The sequence below is a fragment of the Schistocerca cancellata genome, chromosome 8 (genome assembly GCF_023864275.1).
Source record: "Schistocerca cancellata isolate TAMUIC-IGC-003103 chromosome 8, iqSchCanc2.1, whole genome shotgun sequence".
Lineage (NCBI taxonomy): Eukaryota > Metazoa > Arthropoda > Insecta > Orthoptera > Acrididae > Schistocerca > Schistocerca cancellata.
Window position 1 is genome coordinate 611,835,826 of NC_064633.1, and position 27,659 is coordinate 611,863,484.

The 27,659-nt window shown below is 40.5% G+C and overlaps 1 protein-coding gene across 3 annotated transcripts in view; it reads right to left on the reverse strand.

Annotated features, from left to right (window-relative positions):
* LOC126094711 (myrosinase 1-like) overlaps positions 1-27,659 on the reverse strand; it is a 178,201-nt gene that overhangs the window by 58,019 nt on the left and 92,523 nt on the right. Inside the window, exon 11 of one of the 3 annotated variants that reach the window (XM_049909246.1) lies at positions 5,706-5,889. The exons of the other annotated variants lie outside the window; for them this stretch is intronic. Coding sequence (XP_049765203.1) covers positions 5,739-5,889 — 151 coding nt within the window. The 3' untranslated portion in view covers positions 5,706-5,738. Of the gene's footprint in view, positions 1-5,705; positions 5,890-27,659 lie in introns of those variants that run through there. 3 annotated transcript variants of the gene reach the window in all.

Genomic DNA, 27,659 nt, shown 5'->3' on the forward strand with positions numbered 1-27,659 from the left:
GAAATGGCAATGTATGAAACCCGAACTTGCAGACGGCAGGGTAACTTACAACAAACATAAACGAATTTACTGAAATTTTATTTTTCATTGTGTATATAAATGAAATACGAACACAATAAAAGACCCATACACTGATAAAAATAACAAGTGCAATAACACAGTTATTCTTTCCTATCATTAACACTTTTTCTGTACAATGGCGTGCGAAAAAGGAGAACTGATACAGCCGTTTTGATTTCATCTCGCTCTGGGTCGAGCTTAATGTCAACCAGATCCTGATTGAACATAACTTTGAGCCAACAGCAGACGAGATGGAATCCGCTGTTGGCATCAGCTGATCGCTCACCGTTCATCATCACTTGCTCCGGTGACGTCATGACGCCGTCCCAGTTCAACGACCAACGGCAGTGATCCGACGGAGAAGAATTTGCCTTGCATAGATTCAAAATTTATTCAAAAAACATAAATTGTAACTACCATAATTTCAACCCAAAACTATACATATATTCGCGAACTTTTATCTACGCAAACACTTAACTGCTGTCAACCTATTTGCAATCCTGTGTAATGTAAAAATTACCAAGCGAATGCAAAATTAATTCATTGCTGTATGAAGTTATCTTAGGAAACCAAATTGTATGAAAGTCCTTGTAATTAAATGTTAACAATAATGTTGACAGCTTGACCGGGTTATTCTCAGATTGTTGTTAGTGGAAAGCTCATGGCAAGATGACTCCACACGTGTCTTCAGCCTTCCATGGGGCTGAAAGACTCCTCTAATTAGTTGTAAAAGTAATTACAGTGTTATACAATTAACAAACAATATTTATCACAAGTAGTGTATTGAAACTTTAGATTTCGGTGCGTGATATAAGGACTCCATGAAGTGCTATATAAAGGGATTCTTATACATTGTTTTTGATCTCGTTGTTTAGCTCTTGTCTTGTGCTCGCGGCTCAGTATGCAGTTCGATGTATAGAGGCTTGCTGCCTATTCATGTAAGTTGAATTAGCGTTAAACAATAATTATCAGTGTTGAATTTTAAAAATTTGTTCTTCCTCTGACACTTAAACATTTTCCTCTCCTACATACCCTTTAAGTAAATGTGGCCAATGTTTTGCACAAGTGGATGCTTGTGTGGTATTTTAATTTAATTCCAAAGTAGTTTAAAATTAGTTTTCTTTCATTTGTCACACTCTACATTCTGACAATCTGCATTTTTAAGTTATTTACACAGTCCGACTATCAGTTAAGATAGCACATTTAACTTTGATTGTTGAAAATTTATCTTAACGTAAAACCACGACATCAGAAGTTTGCGTTAATTTTTCCATGAACTTTACGAAATAATGTTTCAGAAGCAAACGAATTTTCAAATTTCTTACTGGTCAGAAAGAAAAATATTTAATGTCCATACCAGGGAGAACTTTTCGTAGCAGTAAAATGTATGTATGATCTCAAAATAATATTTCTAACATCACGATATTTTCACTTTACTTAAAGGATGTATTTGCACTGCAAATTTTCATTATGAAATGTAGGGAGATAAGTACTTAATAATAGAAGGGATTTAGTCTTACTTCCCCATTAATTGTTTAGTTTGCTGCTGTCTCAGTTTCCCGTAATAAAATCAGGTAGTTTAGTTTCACACAATCTCTGTTTTCGGAATACATTCTGGCTGGCGTGAAGGAAGCTATTCTGTTCGAAATATCTTATTACTTTGAGATCAGAATATGCTTTGAGGTTCCATAAATTGTGGATGACTTCTGCTACCATTCTTGTAGACAGGAGTGGCATGTGCTTTCTTCCAACTACGGGGTATCGGTTTTTGTTCGACAGATCTACGGTAGATTTCACTTGGAAGAGGGGCTAGCCCAGCCACAGGATCGGTATAGAATCTAATAGGGACTATGGCTGTCCCTGGAGCTTTGTTCAGTTTTAACGACTTCAGTTTTTTCTCAACACCAATCACACTAATATCTGTTTCACTCACCTTTTCAGTGGTACGAAAATTAAATTGGGACAATACTCCCGCTCCTCTCAAAAGGAACATTTGAAAAAGGAGTTAAGCAGTTTTGCTTTTTGCTTTGCTATCCAGAATTTCACTTCGTCTCCTGTGTCGATCGTTGCGTACAGGTGCGAACCGAGATGTTAGCAGATACAGTAATACTGTCTGTAACGCAAGCCGTACACTTTTATAACTGACATTCTCTACTCACACTCTCAGTGTACTTCTTATGTCCAGCACAGGTACTATTACTAGCTTTATAGCGACAGGAGGAGATTAGGTGTCTACCATTGCATTCAGCCAAGACTGACGTGAACCTCCCTAAAACTTCATTCAGGCTAAACTTATATTCTAATATTCTTTTTCTACTACTTTTTGATTTATAATTTGCATTTTTCTATTGGTCTAGACTTGTACTTCTTCTGAATTCTCGAAGTCTGACAGAAGTTGTAGGAGATACGACTTGCTGTTGGTTTCTATCGGTTTTAGCCGACTTCAGCTGTTAGTAGGAGCCGTCAATTTAATAGACGCTTGATGTTTGTAATAGCTTTAGACGGTGGTGTTTTTAGTTCTGAGACTAGCCGCCGAGCTACCCCCAGGATCCTCCTTTCAGCTGAATTTCTAGGTTTTCGCTTTATATGCAATCCAGACACCGTATACTCAAGAGCTGGTCGGATGAACGCCTTGTAGTTGTGCAGTAGCGTGCTGTTGCTGGCTCCATCCATCTTTCCTCGTATTAATCTGAGCATATTAAGTCTGTTTCTTGCTTCTGAAGTAGTTTCGTTTGTGTGGGCGTCCCAGGACATGGACTTACGTAACATATGTTCGAGATATTTTGATTTGCCCATTACTGTCATGTTTGCGCGCCAAAGTATGCAAGTGAGTGTGTTTGAAATACGTTTACTTGTGTTTCAAGTGCATAAGGTTTCATTTTCCATAGTTACAGAGGATTTGTAGTTGAGTCTTATATTTTTTCATGTGGTCGGTCCCTCCGATGGTGCATGGCGAGTGACCGCAATACGCAGTGTCATGGGCATGTAATGCGTAATACTAGGGCTATACATGTAGATGTTATTTTTGTTTTCCTCCCAACTACGTCTGTTACTTCGGCTGTGCGTACACGCAAGTTGGCGGGTCCATGATTCCACCTGTTAACCGTTTATGTAACTTATCCCACATTCTATACGTAAGTACGTGGTATTGTAAATTGTCATATTCAGACGTTGTTTAATGTGTATACATGTGAAATTATTTGTCATGGAAATGTAGTAAAGTAATGGAAACGTTACCATTGGAAAATATTAGTAAACAACACTTATTTTACAAGTTGTTAGTAGGGCATTGAAGCACTTTTGAAATAACTGTTTACTGCGTGGCGAGAACGCGAGAGTTTGAATGCGGCTAGAAAGGAATGTCAGTGGACGCTTGGCAGTGTGTTGAGTATTTTTAAATGCATAATAACAAGAGAATTATATGCGTGTGGAGAAAATGCCCGTACCAGAAGTCGTGGAGACGTATTACGAATAAACAGGTATGAAATTGCTCGTTGATGAAGTGGAATTGCTGGTAACATTTTCCTACGTAACAACATCTACGGTAACGTGTCATTTATGGCCCGTGGTGCACCAAGTTGTCTTCGCGCCAAGTTTGGATAGCGCCATTTTTAGGTGGATGGTGTAGTTTAACCACAACGTGACGCAAACAATTTACGAATTTGGCCGTTTGGGAAATGCTTCCACGCTTGGCCAGAAAGCCAACGATCTCACACTTCTACTGTAACGTGCCTCAGTTACACCGCACCAGTTCTGTAGATTCACGTCTCAGTGGCTTAAGACAGATTATAATCGATACTACAGCGCTTTAAATGACACTTAACTCTGTTTTATCCATGCGGAATAGTTTATCCCGAACATAAATCTATTCCTCTGTCCTAAATTACGGTCATAAGCAATGAACCATTGCTGCTACTGTAATTAATAGTGTGTCGAATAACTCAGACATATATTTAAGCATCGACTGGCTAAAAATTATATAAAAAATAGTTTTCCGTTGCATCTACCATCTTGCACGGTGAAATAAGAATATATAGTTTCAGTCTCTAAATTGCACTTACATAAATGGAATTGTTTTAATTTATTATAATCAATGTTGAATGTATGGGAGCATATGAATCCACGGTAATTTAGTTGATATGAACCTAAAAGTGAATGCGTTATTATTTTTTTAGTCTTATAGCTGCATTACGTTTGGTGTTGAATTACTCTGCTGAGAATAATTCGGCGTTGTGGGTAGTCGTTGTAAAGACTTGTGTTCATTTAAATAATATTTTTATGAAAAGGGTTTCACAAAATTTTTTGCTTCATTTTTATAAATTTATGTGTGAAATATTTTGGAGGGGATAATTTCATATGACTTTTGTGTCTCGTTGTCACATTTCTACACACAGCACTTGATGTTAAATTTTCGTGGTAGATTGGCATTACTTTAACACAGTCATTCTTTAGGTACACTGCCTGATCGTTTCGGCTGAAGTTTCAAAATTAATGGTGAAAGACAGGGGAAAAAATGGTTCAAATGGCTCTAAGCACTAAGCACTATGGGACTTAACATCTGAGGTCATCAGTCCCCTAGAGAGAAATTGGAACAAATGCGTGTCGCGCACAGCATTAACAGTCAATTTCTACACACAGCACTTGATATTAAATTTTCGTGGTAGATTAGTATTACTTTAACAGAGTCGCTCTTTTGGTACGCTACCTGATCGTTTCGGTGGAAGTTTCAAAATTAATTGGTGCGATAGGCCCTGATTTAAACGTTGTTTGAGAGTTGTTCCACTACAAACGACAGTCTTTCGTTCCATCTATTTAGCTGCACAACATCGTCTGCATACAAGGTGCATAGTGAGGGAGAAATGATTGCTCTGCTTGCCACTCCTACTTTATACTGGAACATTTCAAATGCTACACCGTTAAGAAATATACGAATAGGTTTATACTCGAAGATGCTCGAAATTAACAAGGTTAACTGAGATTGTGGATCTTTTCGAGCAACTTGTACTACAGCCTCTTGTGCCATATTTAAGTCATCGTGTAAAGACGTAGTTGGACAATTAAACTTCTTCTCCTGAATTACAGCTCCCACACTCCTTAGCAGACTTGTAGATATAGTATTTAGCAGTAAAATCCTGGAGCTCAAATGTGACAGGATGATGTAATGAGGCACTCGTGATCTACTTGGAGGATATGAACATTTCAGAAATACCTTGTGTCTGCTTTCGAAAGTGCCATAGTGAAGTATACAGGTTAGCTGTTGCACATGGGAAGTGTGAAAAATGTCATGAGATCTTAAGTACGGACTGGGAACCAGATGGTACATGTGTAATGTTCAAAAAATTAAAGAAAATTTGTCGTCAGGATTCTAGCTCAGTCCTATATGGCAGATACACATGCACGCGGATCAAGAAAATTATGTACACATCCATTTCTAAGACCAGCATGGCACAATATTCAACTGCTTTAAGGCATTTTATCATTTTACTGCAAGCTGCAGTGTTGTAGGTTGCAAAATAATTATAAATAATCTTTAGCGGAAGTAGTGTTAGTGTTTAGTACCTGTCGTTGTGACTGAGTGTGTACAGGTTGTGGTGTATAAAACTACACAGCATGGTGTCTTTCAGAATGCAAAATTTATTCGGCACTTGTGCTCCACTGGTTGCATATATACGTTGAAACTAAGATGGTGGCGTGGTGTCGGCGTTCTCGAAATCCTCCCACGGCACGGCCATGTTCTTGTAGATGTCTGCGATGACTTTGGCCGAAGCCTTCTGCGTCCTGGGTCTCTCTGGATCGTCGTAGTCCACGGAGTGCAGTCCGAACTTCAGTCTGTGGAGAAGTGCTAAGCGTTATGCAGTGCTTATTGCTTGTCCCTACAGAGGGCGTGGGAGCCAATCACGTGGTTTAAAAGCGGTAACCGTGAAAAACCTGTGCGTTACAGTTGTTGGAAATTACAAACTACAGGGGAAGATATAACTATTGCTGGAAAGAAAATTAAATGGAGGCAGATGGGAGAAGTAGCGAGGCGAATGAGTGATAGATAGACGGAAGAAGTCCTGTACAGAATTCTGACTCTACTTCATCTACATCTACACCTGCATCTGCATTTATACTGCCTGCTGTAATTATCCTGACTACGTCTTTGTTGTCCCTGTGCGAGCGATACATGGGGGTGTATGGGATACCCTCCTCTAACATTACCTTTTTTTTATAGAAATAGTCAATACCAGGAATATTTTCGAATCTTGCTTAGCTGAACATTATCTCAGTTGTTTAACTAAATGAATTTTATATAATTTTGTATACGGTGTATTACATTTTAGGCTGAAATGTATAAAAAGAAATTAATGTGTTACAATCGATATGTATTAACTCGGTATGTACAGTTAAAAGTACTCTTCTTTTAGAAATATTTGAAATTACGAAATATCTGGCATACTTAAAATTCGTATTATCAATAGCACAATATAATGCTAATTATTAAATTTATTTCGGGATTCATTTACAAAATAATGATACAGCTTGTTGAAGATATTTCTTTTGTCAATAAAGTTTGTAAATATTTTTTTTTGTTTGTAAACACTTTGGGATCGGACGTATTTTTATGTTTGGCGATAACAATGGGAATTTGTATTCTGAAGTGGAGATATATAAGAATGGGTTAAAATAAAAAATTCATAAAAAAAGAAATTACTTCACCACTTATCATGTCAAATGCAACTGACAAAGCCAAAATTTCAGCCTAAAGAATCTACCCCTAGACGCGAAGAACGGCAGAAAATAACGAGGAAATGAAAATAAGTATCAAAATTATTTGTACATCTTACGCCTCTAGATGCTTTTGAAACGAATGAAGAGACTGAAAACATTACTGGTGATGTGTGTGAGGGTAAGATTACAGGGGTTTGTAGTGTATCCCTAAGTTCCTCTCTTAATAATGTATTTGAAACTTTGTAAATTGGCTTTTGCAGGCTAGCTGGCATGTAACTACAAGCGTCTTCCACCTCACGTTCTTCAGCATCTCGGTGAAGATCCCTTTCAGATAAATATTCGGTCATTCGATTCTACATATCTGAGCAATATTCTAGGACAGGTCGTACAAGTGTTAGAAACCAACATCCTTTATAGGCACATTGCATTTTCCCACTACCCCGCGAATGAATTAAAATCTGCCACTTGCTTTACCTACGACTGAACCTACTGACCACTCCATTTCATATCCCTACAAATTATTATTTTTTAATAGTTGACTGATCCCAAATATAGCTCACTGATATTTTAGTCAGAGGATACTATACGATTTTGCGTTTTGCGAAGAACACAATTTAACAATTCTGAACATTTACAAACACCTACAGACCTTCGCATCACTTTTAAATTTAATCAATATCCATGTGATTATTTGTGCTGTCCTTTTCCGATAGTACTTGATTAAAGATAACTGAATCCAAGATATGAGGCACCGACTTCAGAGAAAGTAAGTGCATGACAAGAGAAAATGCAAAGCTGGTCTAGAATCGAAGTACCATTTGGAATTTAAAAAAGTTTAGCAGCTCGTTTTCATTTTTGTTATACTGCAGAAAGATCTATTCATCTTAAACTGCTTTTCAGTATATTCACCACGTGAATTTGGGTGTATGTCATATTTTGGCAGCAACCGGAACGCACCCGCTTTCTAGAATTTGGCTGCATGCGACAAGAACAAGTTTTGAACGTTTATCTTTATCTTATTATCACTTCAAAAGTGCTACCAGGCAAGGTCGTACGCAGCTAGGTTCTGACTGTGAAAAGGATGATAGGACGGTTACCAGCGAAAGAAATCAAGCAGCGTCATCGTTACGTGTGAAGTATGCTGTCGTGCGTTGTCATCCACGACCACAATACCACAAGTCATTAGTCCATGTCTTTTGTGCTGTCATGCGCAGTAAGTTTGTAACCTCCCCCTCACTTACCGACCTTAATGACAGTGAAAGATGAAACCGCGTGTACCTAATGGGAGTTTTGGAAAAGCAATCGTCACCGAAGTTAAGCTGTCGGTAAAGAGGGAGGAAAGGGTTACATCTAAATGAACGGAAATGTGCTAATGAAACTGGTGGAAATTAATTTTGAAAAGGGGTAAAGTTAATAAAGAAAGTAAATGTGCAGCCATTACGTTAACAATTAACTAGCGGTAATTAGGTATTTGAGATTTGGGGGAAATCACGGTCGCCAGTCCTAAGGACAATTACTATAGTAACTGAAAAGGAAAGGTTATTACACATATAATTAGCACTAGAAGCGTGGCAACTGAAGGTTGACACGTGTAGTGTGAAAACTGAAAGTTTGTCAGAAGTAATAAATTTCGCTACACCCTGACTTAATTTAGCAAAAGAATTAATAAAACCGAAAAATCGAAAGTTAATTTAGTGACTGAAGTTAATAGTGAGCTTTCTTTCTGAAGCACATCGAAATTCAGTAAAATACGGTTAGTCTTGGACTACCTCAACAATCATTTCAAAAAACTACTTGAATCTACGCAATTTGGAAATAAGAGATTTAACTTTGAACTTGAATTAAATGATTCTGAACAATTAACAATAGTAAAATTTAGTACGTACCAAGCTGAGCTGCAGTCACAGGTAAGCTAAAATACGATAACAAAACTCGCACTCTTAATTTGTGCTTGTGTAATCTGAATATTGTAGCCAGCTAACTGAACTTTGAAATTAAAGCAGTGAAATAGAATTAGCTATATTACTTTAGTGCTGGCGTTTAAATTTCAACGACACTCGGGTTCATTTCGGAAAAGGAAGGGACCCTGCTTGGTAATGCAATTGGGACAATGAGCAACAAAGGTTCATGCTAAGTTGCTGTTATTATAGTTACGAAAATGGTACAGTTTGAAAAGCTGAGGTCTGCCATACAGTTCTAAAACTTTACTTGCTTCCAGTCTTCTTTGATGGTTGATTGAAGGTTTGAAGCCGTCGATCGAGGAGGTGGCGACAGTCACTCATTGTCGGCCGTCGCTGTTGCAGAAGCTGGATGTTGGCGCGCCTTCTTCTCGACACGGTCACCAGACGAAACGGGCTCTTGATGTGCGCTAGTTAATGTTTCCCGTCCGCGACACCATGTCAGAAACTATCATCGCAAGTCGAGCGCAATTACATGCTGCCAAACCCCGAAAGCGCGGCAACTCGCGGGAGCGTCACACAACACACCTGCTCCACTCGCTACTCCAGCCAGACTCCTTCTGCTCTGCCCGCGCTCCACGCGGCAGAGCTAGCACTACCAAAGATCCTACACACTTTGATTCTTCACACGACCTATCGACGTAATCGCTCGATAGCAGTTTTCCCTAGGCAAGACCCAGCGTAAAAATACAAATAATATTTACGAAACAAACCAATTATACATCGACATAAATGCATAAATATACAAATAGTAAAACAATTACAATATACAAAGAGACAGAAATGTCATATCTTGAGGTAACAAAGCAAGGAAAGAAAATAATAGCACAATAGATGGAAATAGGAGGATATGCATTTCCGGCGTTACAAGTTTTTCAGTGTATCGCGGTTAGCCGTAGCATTGACTGTTGTGTCTCGTTCCATCCAGTTCGCTAGTGAAATTCCTTGGAAGCCGCAAAACACAGTGTACATGATTTTTCATGAAGAAAGATGTGGTTTTGTTTTGTTGGGTTTCGGGGAACCGATATGCTGTCATTTCGTGGCTGTCGCTTCGTTTTCGGTGTTTTATGACAACTCCATGTCTAATCATGTGTGACAACTCTTCTGAAAAAATCATTACCATCTGTCGCATAACACTCCAAAAACTCGAAGGCTTGTGTTTTCATTTCGTACCCATTATGTACACAATTTTTGTACTGCAAACTTTGAGTCACAGTCACGTGTAATAAAGATAGCGACATGTTTTGAAAATGCATTAAGAAATCGGAATTCGCTACCCCCTACTGGAACGGTCTTTTTTGTCCACGCGGAGCATCAGTTCTTCGGCGAACAACGACAGGCATCCGCTGCGTTCCTCAGCGTGGACATTTTCCCTTCCTTCGTCAAACACCGTAAACCACATTCGCTCCACGGCCTCACTTCTCGCGTTCTCTATCTAAGTTTCACTTGCCAGAAGATAAACTTCACAAGATCGAACATTTTCACATTCCAAAACTTGATAACGACTCTTATTTCAGAGTTGGGAGTCAATTCATTGTTTTAAATACGAACACCGAAAACAATGACTTCAGACGTTAAAATAGGGCAGTAAAGCAGCTAAGCTACTTCGTTCTCGAGTTCAAGGATGGAACTTCGCATGTGCAGTCCTCGTGCAGTCAGTTGCGCGAGACATTTTCGCAAGTGACACCTACTTTCTCGATCAGCTTTATATGTGGTAGCATCATGGTCACGTACCGCTGCCAGTTGTAAAGCACAGAAAAAATTGTCTTTTCAGTAATGGGTGTTAAATGGGTCATGCTGTATAGAGATAGGGCAACACAGAATAGACACTTACTTCTGAGAAAAATCGTAGTAATATTCGCTGACGGAAAAAATCGCGACACCAATAAATAATCAGTGTTGAGCAATGAAATATCGGGAATACGTTGACTGCAGGCATACAAACATGAATGCATTGTGTTTTACAGGTGATGGGTGTGAGATTGTGGGATGGTGTTCCATGCCTGTTCCACTTGGTCGGTCAATAAATGGACAGTTAGTGCTGTTCGTGAATGACGCCAGAGTTGTCACCCGATGGAATCCCATATGTTCTCGACTGGAGCTAGATCTGGTGACCGCGCAGGGGAAGACGACATGTCGGCTCGCTGTAGAGCACATTGAATTACAGCAGTGGTATGTGGGCGAATGTTATCCTGTTGGCAAACACCCTCTGGAATGCTGTTCGGCACTACAAGAAGTCGAGTCACAGGACTGACGTACAACTTTGTTGTCAGGGTTCGTGGGGTAACCACGAGAGTGCTCCTCCTGTCACACGAAATCGCACCCCAGACCATTACTCGAGGTGTAGGTTTAGTGTGTCTAGCAAGCAGACAGCCGGTCGGGGTGGCCGAGCGGTTCTAGGCGCTACAGTTTGGAACCGCGTTTCGAATTCTGCCTGGGGCATGGATGTCTGTGATGTCGCTAGGTTAGTTAGTTTTAAGTAGTTCTAAGTTCTAGGGGACTGACGACCTCATAAGTTAAGTCCCATAGTGCTCAGAGCCATTTGAACCATGATGTGTCACTAATATATTTTTAGAGGAAACACTCTCCTAGTAAATTTGTTTGTCCCTTGATTTATCGTGATCTGTTACTAATTTTTAGTGAAGTTAGTTTTTACGTTTAGCTTTCAAAAAAATACAAAACAGATATAATAAGCAAAATAATGAATTTCGTACGTTGCCAATTACTTATTATATCTGGTTTTATCGAGCGCCAGACTCCCTACAAATTACTGTAAATGCAATAGCGTAGTATTACTGAGCTCCAGTTCACTGATCTGAAATTATTACTATCACAGAAAATAAACAAGTTTTAATAAAGTTATTTCACTGGATTTCTTCAATTAATCTCACTGAATATTTTTACATAATTTCTTCCGCTCCGGCTATCAGACATTGTGCTGTGAAAAAATATTTTTAAATGTACCGCGTAATGGCGGCTAATTGTTAACAGTCAGAGATCACTGTTACCCGCTCCGCAGCAGCTGGAAACATGCTAAATAATTTTCATTAAATATTCTTTTCATAAGATAAATGTGGCGTAGGTTCTTGAAATAAGACACGAAGATCACTTTACACTAATATATGCTTACTAGGACACAGTTTACACCTTTAAATATTTGCAATTACGTTACGACAGAAACAAATGCTAGCGCAGCACAATAGCTTGCTTACCTTATTCCAGGTAACACCTGAACGAATAGAACAAAACAGACTAGACAGAAGAATGAGCATTACATTGTGTTCTATACTCTTACAAAGATAATAATACTTCTTTAAATTACTTACACATTATAATCTCAGACAATAAAAATAATGTCTTTTCTGCATCTATCGAACTATATTGTATATTTTTACAGTAAGTGTTATTACCTTTCGCAGATAGATCTATGTTTGCAGTTCAGTCACATACAATCATTTTTATTTATGTTTCACCTCGATAATGATGAGTATTGCAAAAGGGACACTACAACCGCGTTTCGAATCCTGCCTCGGGCATGGATATGTGTGATGTCCTTAGGTTGAACCTCTCAGCATCAAAACAACACGAAGGGAGTTCCATAAGCTGGGAATTGCAGGGAGGGCTGAAATAGTAAAACCACTCAGCCGTGATGAAAATCCCTGTAACTGGAAAGCATGGTGCTGAAGCATTAAAACCTGGGCTGTGGTGCAATGCAAGAAAGTCATTTGGTTGGGTGAGAGTTTCTGGTCGAGTTTAATTTCCAATAGTGAAACATGGCGGGCATACGGTGGTTATTCTGGCAGCCATATCGTGGTATTCCATGGACCCCATAGCTGCTCTGCTAGATCGCGTGACTGTATCAAATATAGCTAGCAAACGTAGGATATGAAACGGATAAATCACTCGGATCGAACTGGCCAGACTAATATTACAAAACAAATATGTAAGTTGCGTATGAGCTCAGAGGACCACCGAAATGATCAACAGCGTCCATAAAAAAAATGGATGTCTACACAGTCTAATATGTAATGAAATAACCCAGAAAACGCCAATATTTCGGCTGATTTGATGCCGTATTTTGTTAATTTTTTTCTCTACTACTTTCTAAATCCACAGTTATCGCTATCATGTGCTATAATCTATAGTAAACAAAATAGTGTCTTCATGTTTATAGGAAATAACGTGCCAGCCAAGCGCTGTTTTAGGTTTCACTGTGTATTAGAGCCATGGGGCCAACTTTTCATTTTTGTGGCAATTAATGTGTTTGTCAATTTTAATGGTTCTTTGGGCTTAAGACACACAATAATTTGGTATCAGTTTGAAACTATTAAAGCGGGCGATCAACAAGCAAAAGAAGAAGAATATTTCGCTAAATGCATAATTAAGCCACTGCCAGACAGTTAATGATCCGAAAGCCTTACACATAGAAGAAAGTTTGACTCGTGTAAGAAGAGGACAGGTTTCGAGGCTATAACTTGTGGAAGGAAGGATTCTCAGGAAGATGTTGGGATCTCCAAGAACAGAGCATGTTCAACATAAAATACGAGGGAACCGAGAACTGTGTAGCAAGATACTGAGTATTTCGTACACTGCCAGGGAAATGACTCGTCCTTAGAATATACCACACTAGATTGACACATCAGATAATGCAGTTTCTTATGAACAAGAGAACAAAAATACGCTGGACTCAAGAAGTACAGAGGGATCTGGAAGAAAAGGGAAAACAGAAGACAAGGATTTTCAAGGTGACTTTCAAACCAAAAATTGAGGTTGGCATACGTTTCACAATTCATTTACACCCAGAATCAAAACAACATGGCTACAATAACGAAGAAGATACACTTCTGGAAATTGAAATAAGAACACCGTGAATTCATTGTCCCAGGAACGGGAAACTTTATTGACACATTCCTGGGGTCAGATACATCACATGATCACACTGACAGAACCACAGGCACATAGACACAGGCAACAGACCATGCACAATGTCGGCACTAGTACAGTGTATATCCACCTTTCGCAGCAATGCAGGCTGCTATTCTCCCATGGAGACGATCGTAGAGATGCTGGATGTAGTCCTGTGGAACGGCTTGCCATGCCATTTCCACCTGGCGCCTCAGTTGAACCAGCGTTCGTGCTGGACGTGCAGACCGCGTGAGACGACGCTTCATCCAGTCCCAAACATGCTCAATGGGGGACAGATCCAGAGATCTTGCTGGGCAGGGTAGTTGACTTACACCTTCTAGAGCACGTTGGGTGGCACGGGATACATGCGGACGTGCATTGTCCTGTTGGAACAGCAAATTCCCTTGCCGGTCTAGGAATGGTAGAACGATGGGTTCGATGACGGTTTGGATGTACCGTGCACTATTCAGTGTCCCCTCGACGATCACCAGTGGTGTACGGCCAGTGTAGGAGATCGCCCCCCTACACCATGATGCCGGGTGTTGGCCCTGTGTGCCTCGGTCGTATGCAGTCCTGATTGTGGCGCTCACCTGCACGGCGCCAAACACGCATACGACCATCATTGGCACCAAGGCAGAAGCGACTCTCATCGCTGAAGAAGACACGTCTCCATTCGTCCCTCCATTCACGCCTGTCGCGACACCACTGGAGGCGGGCTGCACGATGTTGGGGCGTGAGCGGAAGACGGCCTAACGGTGTGCGGGATCGTAGCCCAGCTTCATGGAGACGGTTGCGAATGGTCCTCGCCGATACCCCAGGAGCAACAGTGTCCCTAATTTGCTGGGAAGTGGCGGTGCGGTCCCCTACGGCACTGCGTAGGTTCCTACGGTCTTGGCGTGCATCCGTGCGTCGCTGCGGTCCGGTCCCTGGTCGACGGGCGCGTGCACCTTCCGCCGACCACTGGCGACAACATCGATGTACTGTGGAGACCTCACGCCCCACTTGTTGAGCAATTCGGCGGTACGTCCACCCGGCCTCCCGCATGCCCACTATACGCCCTCGCTCAAAGTCCGTCAACTGCACATACGGTACACGTCCACGCTGTCGCGGCATGCTACCAGTGTTAAAGACTGCGATGGAGCTCCGTATGCCACGGCAAACTGGCTGACACTGACGGCGGCGGTGCACAAATGCTGCGCAGCTAGCGCCATTCGACGGCCAACACCGCGGTTCCTGGTGTGTCCGCTGTGCCGTGCGTGTGATCATTGCTTGTACAGCCCTCTCGCAGTGTCCGGAGCAAGTATGGTGGCTCTGACACACCGGTGTCAATGTGTTCTTTTTTCCATTTCCAGGAGTGTATCAAAGTATGGGAAGAAATAATGATGCATAAGAATTTAAAAAAGAAAAAAAGCCACAAGAAAATGAACTACTCCGCAGTGAGATGCTTATCAAATGATCGAAAAGAAGAGGAGAAGAGGAGGAAAAGAAATTTTTTTAAATCGAGAGCTCCAGAAAATGGTGTTCAAAATAGTACAAACAGCTATAAAATTAAATAATTTTAAGATGACTGTTAATGCCATAATGAAAAACATATTTATTTATTTATTTATTTATTTATGCATTTATTTTACCTGGCAAGATTAGGGCCTTCAGGCCCTCTCTTACACCTAACCAGGCATACTCAGATTCAACAAATTTCAGTTTCTACAGAACATTAAGGACACATAACATGTTATACAGCATTAATGTTACAGAAAAAAATAGAGATATATAAGTAGTACAATGATAATTACAACAATCAAAAAATAATTATAACAATCAAGAATAATAATAATTGTAATGACTATGTATATGAAAGTAAACATATTTTTTTTGTTTTATGAATGTCAGTCCTATTGCTAGTTGGGAATTTTCTCGTTATATTCTTGCAGCTTGTGAGTTATTCTTATCAAGCAGAGACATAAGACGATAGAATGGGGTGAAAGAGATATATAAGAGGTAGATAGGTCAGAGGAAGAGAAATAGAATGGTAAAATTCGAAGCTATGATGGAGAGGAGAAAGAAAAAGATGAGAGGGGCACAACAATGGTGGCTATACCGTCCCTAATATGTAAGTCTTGAGTTCCCTCTTGAATGTTAAGTGGTTCTGAATAAGACGCAGGTCACAGGGGAGCGCGTTCCATAGTCGTATGGCTGAGATGGAGAATGACACGGAGAAAGATTTTGTGTTATGTAAAGGTACAGCCAAGATGCTAGACGTATCCGATCTGGTATTGCGGTTGTGGAATGATGATAGGTGTTTAATGTGAGAAGATAAGTATTGGGGGCACCAGTGGCTAAGAAATCGATGAAGTAAGCACATCGTGTGGAGATCGCGTGCCTTATGTGGGCGTATCCAACCTAGCTGGGAGTATGAAGGACTGATATGATCATACAACCGTATATTGCATACGTATCTAACGCAAGCATTCATCACTAGCTCGAGGCATCTCGAATTTTCACTATTTGTGCCGTGTTGAACTACATCACAGTAGTAAAGATTAGGCAAGACTAGTGTTTGGACTAATTTTTGTTTAACATGGGTTGGAAATATTTTTCTAAATTTTTGAATTGCATGTAGGGAGGAGAGCGATTTCCGGCAAGCTGTGACTGTTTGTTCTTCCCAGTTTAGGTGTTCATCCAAGATTATTCCAAGGTCTTTCACTGTTTTTTGGTATGGTAGTTGGGTACCATTGAGGAGTATTTGAGGGACTGTTTCGCGAAAGTACCGACTGATTAACTTTGTAATGTTACTTAAAATCCGTCTTGATTGCAAAAAATTTTTTATTATTCATATGACCGGTTTCGGTTCATTCAGAACCATCTTCAGATCTGTAAAAATAATTATAATAATTTACTATTTCACGGAAACAAATGTTTTTCATCTTATCTAATGAACATCAAATGTACCAGAACGTACCTGATATTTCAGTTACAGGAGTAACCCGTCCAAATCCAGCACCTTTCACATGCTACGTCACATAAAATTGGTTGGCAGAGTGCACGTCATTTATATTAATTATAACACTATAACCGACAGGTGGCGTCTGGTACATTCGTTACATTCCATTTGTACATACTGTATTCAGTAGATCTTTTTATATTAAAAATATTTGGTTAAAATATGTAGATGTCAAAGTTAAAATCTGTACTTGTCAGGATTAAAAAGCAGTAAAATTATCATTTTTATACGATCTAAAAGCATAGGGCGATTTATATATCTATGGTGCTGGTGTGAACTTGTTTTCCTCTACGGTCTGCTTCCGTGGTTCCCGCCATTTTGGTGTTGTGCCGCGGTGCGCTCAGTCGTCTGGTGTCCATCGCCGCGGGCAAGAGGGCCGCACAGGAGGGCCCCGTAAACGACGCCAGGCGCTGCACGCGTCTTCCGGCTTCTCCACCGCGCACCATCTCTCATCTCTCGGGCTGGATCTCCACACGCAACAGTTGTCATCTTAGTAGGTCGTCATAAATGCTAAAATAGGCGTTATTATTGAATTCGTTTTGTTCGTTGAGGATTAAATCCGGATCTTTATTTTTGTGGGTGTATATTTCGATCTCTTCCAAAATGTTAAGAAAACGCCCCTTATGAGCTCTATGCAGGATTTCTAAATTGTTTTCAATATTCGTGACTGAGTGCTTTGTCGCAGCCATATGCGCCCCAAAAGCTGTTTTGTTTTGGGAGTAGGTGTGCTCCCTGAATCTGGTATCGAAGTTCCTACCAGTCTGTCCTATATATTGTTTACAGCAGTCATTACATTTGATCTTATATACACCTGAATCCTGAAATTTATTCCTACTATTACATATTCTATGCCGGAGCTTCAATTTTAACGTGTTATTTGTTCGGAACCCTATTTTAACGTCGGATTTACGAAAGCATCTTTCAATTTTGTCTGCAATTCTTCCATTGTAAGTAAGAGCTACATATTTTTTCTTGTTGTTCCTCTTAACTGCTACTTGACTTCCTTCTGTTTGTTCCATTTGCCTCTTTTTTATCTTCCTATAAATATTCATCACCTGTTTACACGTATATCCGTTCGCTACGGCCACTTGTTTTAAAATACTTAACTCCTTTTCTACTTCCTGTTGGCTTAGTGGCAATCTTAGTAGCCTGTATACCATCGAAGTAAAATACGCCCATTTGTATCGCGGTGGGTGACAGGAGCGCTCATTGATAACTAGATCTGTACACGTAGGTTTTCTGAATATGCTAAATTCATGCTTCCCATCTTTCTTTATTAGTGTTAAATCTAAGTAATCTATACGGTTGTTCTCTTCAAATTCCATGGTGAATCTAATTTTCGGGTGTTGAGAGCTCATTTTTTGTGCTAAGTTTTCGATATCATTTTTATCTCCTTTGTATAATAAAATGGAGTCGTCAACATATCTCCTGTAATATACAATTTTCTCAGCGATATTAGGATTTTCATCAAAGAATTTGTTTTCTAAGTGATTTACAAAAATGTCAGCCAGCGTTCCAGCTAAACTGTTCCCCATTGCCAGCCCGTCTTTCTGTTGATAAATTTTGCCATTGAAAGTAAAGTAATTGAACGACAAGACGTGTTCCAACATTTCCACTAGTTCAATCACTTCCCCCAGTGCCAATTTACCATGAGTGAGGAGATTGTTCTTAATGATCTCAATCGTTTCTTTTACGGGAATGTTTGTGTACAGATTGGTGATATCTAATGAAGCTAGTGACGCATTCTGAGGTATAAGTACGTCTTTAATTTGCTCGGCAAATTCGTAGCTGTTGCTAATGTTGAAAGTCCGACGATATGTATATGCCGCCTTCAATCTGTTATTTAGCTCTTTATTTAATTTATAACTTGGGCTGCTGGTGTTATTAACGATTGGGCGAATCGATTTTTCTACTTTATGGAGCTTTATTTGTGACCGTAATTCGGGGATTCGCGGATTCATTACTTTCAGTTTAAACTTTTCCTCCTCTGTGAATAGAAACACACTGTTATCTATTTGTTTCCTTATTTCTGTTTGAAATTTTTTGGTTGGATCTTTCTTGACTTCTACTATTCCGTTTCCCATAAAGAACTTTTCAGCTCCCTGTCAAGCATATAAAATGAAAGACAAGTTAAATAGAGAAGCTTTTAATCTTCACTTGATTTTAGGTGACATTTTATCTCCATTACAGTTCACATACGTAAGCAGAGAGATTGAAAATAGAATTGACAGGGAGCGAGAATTAACTCTAAACAGACATCAGAAGAAGCTTTTTAACTTAGGTGTAGATTTTAATATTGATAACGAAACGGCGTATAAAAAGTTTCATACTTTTTGTGAGAGGGTCGTGAACTTAACTGAGATAGAATTAACAAAGGATGAGCAGAACCTTTTAAATAAAGGGCTGCAATATAACCTAAATCCCGCAATTAACTCAAATACAATAAAAAAGACTATTGCAGAAGTGAAAATTGCATGTGATATCGCAAATATGAATAGATACGAACAGACAAACACGGCAATTAAAGTAAAGAAGTCGATTATAGATGAAATGCACTCTGCTCACAAGAACAGAAACGATCTACTAACTCTTAAGGGCTTGAATAAGAAGTTAGAATCACGTAAGGCTATCGTCACAAAGGCAGATAAGGGCGGCACTATGGTTTTAATACACGATACAGACTATATAGAGAAAACTGAAAAGTTCTTTATGGAAAACGGAATAGTAGAAGTCAAGAAAGATCCAACCAAAAAATTTCAAACAGAAATAAGGAAACAAATAGATAACAGTGTGTTTCTATTCACAGAGGAGGAAAAGTTTAAACTGAAAGTAATGAATCCGCGAATTCCCGAATTACGGTCACAAATAAAGCTCCATAAAGTAGAAAAATCGATTCGCCCAATCGTTAATAACACCAGCAGCCCAAGTTATAAATTAAATAAAGAGCTAAATAACAGATTGAAGGCGGCATATACATATCGTCGGACTTTCAACATTAGCAACAGCTACGAATTTGCCGAGCAAATTAAAGACGTACTTATACCTCAGAATGCGTCACTAGCTTCATTAGATATCACCAATCTGTACACAAACATTCCCGTAAAAGAAACGATTGAGATCATTAAGAACAATCTCCTCACTCATGGTAAATTGGCACTGGGGGAAGTGATTGAACTAGTGGAAATGTTGGAACACGTCTTGTCGTTCAATTACTTTACTTTCAATGGCAAAATTTATCAACAGAAAGACGGGCTGGCAATGGGGAACAGTTTAGCTGGAACGCTGGCTGACATTTTTGTAAATCACTTAGAAAACAAATTCTTTGATGAAAATCCTAATATCGCTGAGAAAATTGTATATTACAGGAGATATGTTGACGACTCCATTTTATTATACAAAGGAGATAAAAATGATATCGAAAACTTAGCACAAAAAATGAGCTCTCAACACCCGAAAATTAGATTCACCATGGAATTTGAAGAGAACAACCGTATAGATTACTTAGATTTAACACTAATAAAGAAAGATGGGAAGCATGAATTTAGCATATTCAGAAAACCTACGTGTACAGATCTAGTTATCAATGAGCGCTCCTGTCACCCACCGCGATACAAATGGGCGTATTTTACTTCGATGGTATACAGGCTACTAAGATTGCCACTAAGCCAACAGGAAGTAGAAAAGGAGTTAAGTATTTTAAAACAAGTGGCCGTAGCGAACGGATATACGTGTAAACAGGTGATGAATATTTATAGGAAGATAAAAAAAGAGGCAAATGGAACAAACAGAAGGAAGTCAAGTAGCAGTTAAGAGGAACAACAAGAAAAAATATGTAGCTCTTACTTACAATGGAAGAATTGCAGACAAAATTGAAAGATGCTTTCGTAAATCCGACGTTAAAATAGGGTTCCGAACAAATAACACGTTAAAATTGAAGCTCCGGCATAGAATATGTAATAGTAGGAATAAATTTCAGGATTCAGGTGTATATAAGATCAAATGTAATGACTGCTGTAAACAATATATAGGACAGACTGGTAGGAACTTCGATACCAGATTCAGGGAGCACACCTACTCCCAAAACAAAACAGCTTTTGGGGCGCATATGGCTGCGACAAAGCACTCAGTCACGAATATTGAAAACAATTTAGAAATCCTGCATAGAGCTCATAAGGGGCGTTTTCTTAACATTTTGGAAGAGATCGAAATATACACCCACAAAAATAAAGATCCGGATTTAATCCTCAACGAACAAAACGAATTCAATCATAACGCCTATTTTAGCATTTATGACGACCTACTAAGATGACAACTGTTGCGTGTGGAGATCCAGCCCGAGAGATGAGAGATGGTGCGCGGTGGAGAAGCCGGAAGACGCGTGCAGCGCCTGGCGTCGTTTACGGGGCCCTCCTGTGCGGCCCTCTTGCCCGCGGCGATGGACACCAGACGACTGAGCGCACCGCGGCACAACACCAAAATGGCGGGAACCACGGAAGCAGACCGTAGAGGAAAACAAGTTCACACCAGCACCATAGATATATAAATCGCCCTATGCTTTTAGATCGTATAAAAATGATAATTTTACTGCTTTTTAATCCTGACAAGTACAGATTTTAACTTTGACATCTACATATTTTAACCAAATATTTTTAATATAAAAAGATCTACTGAATACAGTATGTACAAATGGAATGTAACGAATGTACCAGACGCCACCTGTCGGTTATAGTGTTATAATTAATATAAATGACGTGCACTCTGCCAACCAATTTTATGTGACGTAGCATGTGAAAGGTGCTGGATTTGGACGGGTTACTCCTGTAACTGAAATATCAGGTACGTTCTGGTACATTTGATGTTCATTAGATAAGATGAAAAACATTTGTTTCCGTGAAATAGTAAATTATTATAATTATTTTTACAGATCTGAAGATGGTTCTGAATGAACCGAAACCGGTCATATGAATAATAAAATTTTTTTTGCAATCAAGACGGATTTTAAGTAACATTATAAAATCACTGATTGCTGATGTCCCATAAGACATTATGTCTGTTTTTGCAAAATGATTAACTTTGGATGAGATATAAGTATGACCTGGGATTTCTTGGGGTTTAGTTTCAGACCTAGGTTCTGTGCCCATCGAGAAACAGAGCAAAGATCTGCGTTCATACTCGCTACTGCGTCAGCAATGTTCTTGGGGCTTGCACGTATGTACAGTTGGATGTCGTCGGCATATAGATGGTAGTTGCAGGAGTGAATCACTGAAGAAATATCATTAATGTACAGTGTGAAGAGTAATGGACCAAGGACGGAGCCTTGGGGAACTCCAGAGAGCACGTTTGTCCATGATGACTTTTCCGACCCACAAATGACTTGTTGACTTCTGTTTTTGAGGTAGCTGTCAAACCAGTGTATTGCGCTGTTTGAGAAATTCAGCTGCTTCATTTTAATTAGTAATATATCAAAGTCAACTGTATCAAAAGCCTTGCTAAAGTCAAGCAGTGTTAGGATGGTAGCTTCACGTCTGTCCATAGCATGTTTAATGTCATCAGTTACTTTGATTAATGCAGTTGCTGTACTATGGTGCTTTCGAAAGCCTGACTGATATTTGTTGTGGATGTTATGAGTTTTGAGGTAATCCGTCAGCTGTTCATGGACGATGTAATCTAGGGCTCTAGATATTGCAGGCAGTATGCTGATCGGCCTGTTGTCACCTGGCGACTTAGGGTTGTCAGTCTTGGGTATAGGTTGAATTAAACTTTGCTTCCACTCAGTAGGATATGTACTACTGACAAGAGACAGGTTGAAGATGTCTGTCATAACTGAAGTAATAGTGTCTACGACGTTCTTAATCATGCCAATGCTCACTCCATCATTTCCTACTGCCTCGGAAGAGATTCTCATAATTGCCTTGTGTACTGTGCCGGTAGTTACATGTTTTAGGAAAAACTTGTCTCTCGAGAGATTGATATCTTGGGGCTGGTAATTTGTCGCTGCGTGGCAGTTTACAGCTGTTGAGAAGAAATCGTTTAATTCTTCTGCAGACGCTTGATAAACAGCGTCAGATCTTCGCTTCCCTATACCGAAACTGCGCAGCTTTTTCCACAGTGCAGCAGGTTTTGTTATGCCGCATACGACAGAGCGTACATGTCTGATTTTGGCATTCCTCACGCTTTGCTTGGTCCTATTTCGGAGTTTCCTATAAGCTTCGTACGCCTCGGGAGTTGGGTTACGCTTGAAGGCCCTATGTGCAGCATCACGTTTATTCATTAACTGGCGTAATGCAGTGGTGAGCCACGGAGCGGGAGCTCTCTTTATCTTGACAGTGCGTTGAGGAGCATGTTTATCATACAGTGCAATAATTTTGCGACATAATTCCCGAATTTTCCCGTCTAAAGTCGGTTCATTGCTTATATCATGCCAAGGGATGTCTGAGTAATCCTTTTGAAGAGCGTCATGGTTAACACTTTTTAGGTTTCTGTAGGTTACCAGGTGAGATTTTTCTTTGGTTGTATGCACTGAGTAATTTAAGAATATCATGTCATGAGCAGAGAGTCCTGGAGCGGATGTCTGATTGGCGCGAATTATTTTATCTGGTCGCTTTGTTGCTATTATATCTATGAGTGTATGGCTGTGTGGCGTGTGATGAGTTGGGTCCAGCGGTGTTAAACTCATATCATTGGAGTGGAACAGTCTCCTTAGTTTTTCTGCAGAGGGAGATTTTAACTATAAGTCGATGTTTGTGTCGCCCATAATGATTATGTGTTCATACAGTGTCACGAGCGAGGACAGGGCAGACTGAAAGGAGGACATAGCACCGACGTCTTGCTAAAATCACAAAAAATATTTGGTTAGCCAAAGAAAAATTTGAAAACGCTCATCTGACCCGAATAGAGGGCCACTACCTAGTCAAAAAATCAACTACAGTGTCAAAGGGTAGCGAAACAGAAAGGTTTTGTCAAGTGTCAGTCACAAGGAGCAGCTACGCCTTGGCAGGATAATTGACTTCCCTGACAGCCGCTTCTTGTCACCCATTTCCAACCACTAATCCTCCATCGAGCTAAAATCACAACTTCTCGTACCTCAGCAGCGAGATTACTTAAGAGGGGCAGCTGTTTCATCTTCAGGTAACTACGGAACAGATCTAAGGCTGAGAACCAGTCACATTCCACTTCTCCATCACTATGCTCTCTCTGTATAAGTTAAATAGTCTCACCGCTTAAGTACACAGTGCCTTATGTTGATGGGCACCGTTGAACTGAAGACTTTCACCATGTTGTATTTTCTGCTGATGTCCAAACACGAAATTGCCAGTATTGCTCCAGTCACTCGGATTTCCACACTAGACGGCAGTTTAAACAAAATGAATGACATCCCTTCGTCACTTAGTTGTGGTGTAGACAATGATTCTTCATGCACTTGTTTGTTGTAGGGCTACTTGTCAGCTGTCTTGCGCGCCATCAACGAGGATGATGTACCAATGATTGGCTACACACACTGTAGTCTCATCGACGACCTGGAGTGAACGAGTGGCTACTCTTGAGTATCGCCGTTAAGAATGATCTAAGAATGCAGAGCAAGATGAAACTTCATAGCAGATAACTGCAACATTTTGGGTATTTCGATGTCTATGTAGCACTGAAACGTGTCTTGTAAACTTTTCGCGGAATTATCTCCATAATTCCCCCTTGCCAGATGTGCTGTATACACTAATCACCAGTGCACGGTCTCACCGCCATTCCACTGTTACTGTCACTGAACTACCTGTTTCTAAGTGCAACATCTAAGATCTTCTTTGCTGAAAGCTCTTGAAGTGATGTGCATCATCTTATAGAATATGGAAGTTGTTTCTGCGATATTGCTGAAAGACTTGGCATGATGACATGACTGCTGGCGGCGGTGGCCACGAGAGTGTATGGTCGCCGGAAGATTGGGCCCCAGACCGCCAGAGAAAGCCATCGGGTTCAGGGTATGGATCTGGCACATCATACTGCATCTGCAGCATCAATGTGAGCAGCAGTTGGCAGCACTGTGACGCAGCTCACTGTTACAAATCGGTTACTTCAAGGACAACTCCGAGTCAGACCCCCTGTAGCATACAAGTCACTGTCCACAAACTGCGCCTTTTGGCACTCCTTTGGCGTCAAGCGAGAGCTCATTGGAGGTAATATTGTGTTTTCTGATGAAAGCTGGTTCTGCCTCGGTGCCAATGACCACCGTGTGTTGGTTAGAGGGAGACCAGTTGAGCCCATACAGCCATCCTGTCCGCAGGCTAAAATGGTTCAAAATGGCTCTGAGCACTATGGGACTTAAGAGCTGAGGTCATCAGTCCCCTAGAACTTAGAACTACTTAAACCGAAGGACATCACACACATCCATGCCCAAGGGAGGATTCGAACCTGCGACCGTAGCGGTCACGCGGTTCCAGACTGGAGCGCCTAGAACCGCTCGGCCACTCCGGCCGGCGATGCTGAAAGGATTCGCGAGTGCGACATTCAGTTCTGCAGTGATTTTTGCAGCTGTATCCCTCTTATTTTTCGTCACAATCCTCTTTAATGACCACCCGTCGCCAACACAAACTTTCGTCCGCGTTGTGAATTAGCGGATGAAATTTCTCCGCTTTCCCCGTATGCGGAATAAATCTTCGATACGGTACGTTTTGACACAACAAAACCTCGGCTCCCTTGGTTATGGAAGCAACAATATTCGAGCACCAGCTGTTTGCCTACGTTCGAATACACTTAGCACCGATATAACGTACTAACAATGACACAGAACACTCTTCTGACCACGACAGACGCTTGCGATGTATTGAGTACACTGTGCAGATGCCGCCTGTGGTCAAATGCGACATCGCAATCTGCAGGCTTGGCCAACATCTGCATTTATGTTCAACCACGCACTTTTCGCGGTGCTTCCATATTTTCGTCCAGCCCCGTTTTTCTGTTAAGGTCAATGTTAGTCTTATCGCATCTCTTGTCACTCTGTTTCTTCTCAAGAAAAGCTACAAGGTTAAAAAATTAGATTCTTTTCCAAATAGTATTCTCCATTCTTTCTCTTAAGATTCCTTCGCCGTATGTAATATGATGTTACTTGTGCTGTGGGTATCGGATTTGCTGGTCTTTTTTTTTTCTTTTTTTGGGTTGTCATCATAACTGTTGCCAAGAACGCCTCCTTGATATCATTTACCAGCGTTAGACTTAATTTCTTAGCACTATTATTTCTTTTAGTATTTCTTCACATAAGCATTCAAGTGCCGCACACGACAAATAAACGTCAGTGGCCAGACATGATCATCCGTGGTAGAGCGCCTGTGTTGGAAGTTTTGTTGACAATGACCCTCTCACCTCTGCCCTTCTTTATTAGTCTGAGTTAATAGTCTGCAATTGACGTCGAAAATAGGGCAAGAATGTTGACTGACTCCTGTGGAGAGCATCCACACTCACCCTGAGATAGTGGATGCGGCCCGTGTTGTTGAGCACGCCAGGAGGGTCCACCCAGCCGTTGTCCGTGACGAAGATGCGGTAACCGGGGTAGGACTTGTGCAGCCAGTTGAGTACCTTGCGGAGACCCCATAGAACGTCCTGAAACACTGGAGGCACCGCTCACTTAGAACTTTTATACAGATGACAAACAAATTGCTCCTGAATTTATTCATTTATTTGCTTAACCCCATCTAATTAAGGCCATTGGACACTCCCTAATACCGGACCAGGGTTTCACACATATATCTTATCTATTACATCATAGCTACATGAGAACTAAAAATTTCACTATGACAACAAGTATTAAATTGATCTGAGTGTTCCAAGTGGCAGTGCGAGTAAATTATACTGACAACAAACTAATAAAGTTATACTGGCAGTACTAGTACTTCTAGAACTGCGAGGGCTAACAGGGATAATATCAATAATAACCATGATAATAATGACGTTAATAACAATGATGAAAGTAAGAAGAATTTATAGATGTTCTAAATAGACGTTTTCTGATATAGTTTGGCAAGTAAAGTGTCATGATCGACGGTGCCTAGGCTTCGTCAAAGTCTAAGACCCACATCCATGGCAGACCTCAGGTCATCTGTTGCCTTAATGAAGGCAGATGATGTGCTGCGCTGTTTATGGAAGCCTGATAGTTATTCGTCTTGTAGGTTGGAAGCTGGTCGTGGACTATACAATGTGTTTCAGCTGCCCTTACCTATGGGCTTTATGCAACCCACAATGCCTTCAGAAATATGAATAGGACTTTTTTGTAGGAAATTAACGTAGTTAAAACTTCCTGACAGATTAAAACTGTGTGCCAGACCGAGAATCGAACTCGGGACCTTTGCCTTTCGCAGGCAATTGCTCTACCAACTAAGCTTCCCTAAACACGACTCACGACCCGTTCTCACAACCTTAATTCCTCCAGTACCTCGTCTCCTACCTTCTAAACCACAGAAACTCTTCTGCATACCTTGCAGAACTAGCACTCCTCGAAGAAAGGATATTGCGGAGACGTGGCTTAGCCACAACCTGCGGGATGTTTCCAGAATGAAATTTTCACTCTGCAGCGGAGTGTGAGCTGGTACGAAACTTCCTGACGATTAAAACTGTGTGCCGGATCGAGACTCGAATTCAGGACCTTTGCCTTTAGCGGGTAAGTGCTCTACCAACTCAGCTACCGAAGCACTATTCACGACCCGTCCTCACAGCCTTAATTCCGCCAGCACCTCCCAAACTTCAGGAGTGCTAGTTCTGTAAGGTATGCAGAAGGGCTTCTGGATTTATCTTGAATAATTCGTAAACCTTGGCTTCCAGAGAATACATATCCCATGACCAAATTTAACTATTGAATTTCCTGCAAAAAGGTCGTTTTCCTTTTTTTTTTTTTTTTTTGCAGGATTAAGAGAATGTGAAAATCTCATGGGTCATTTCTGAAGGCGTTGCAGGTTGAATAAAATCCATGTACAGCTGAATCATCCTGTGCATTCTACGACCTTGGACAGTGCAGGAATAATGCAAACAGGTCGGTTATCAGGTGC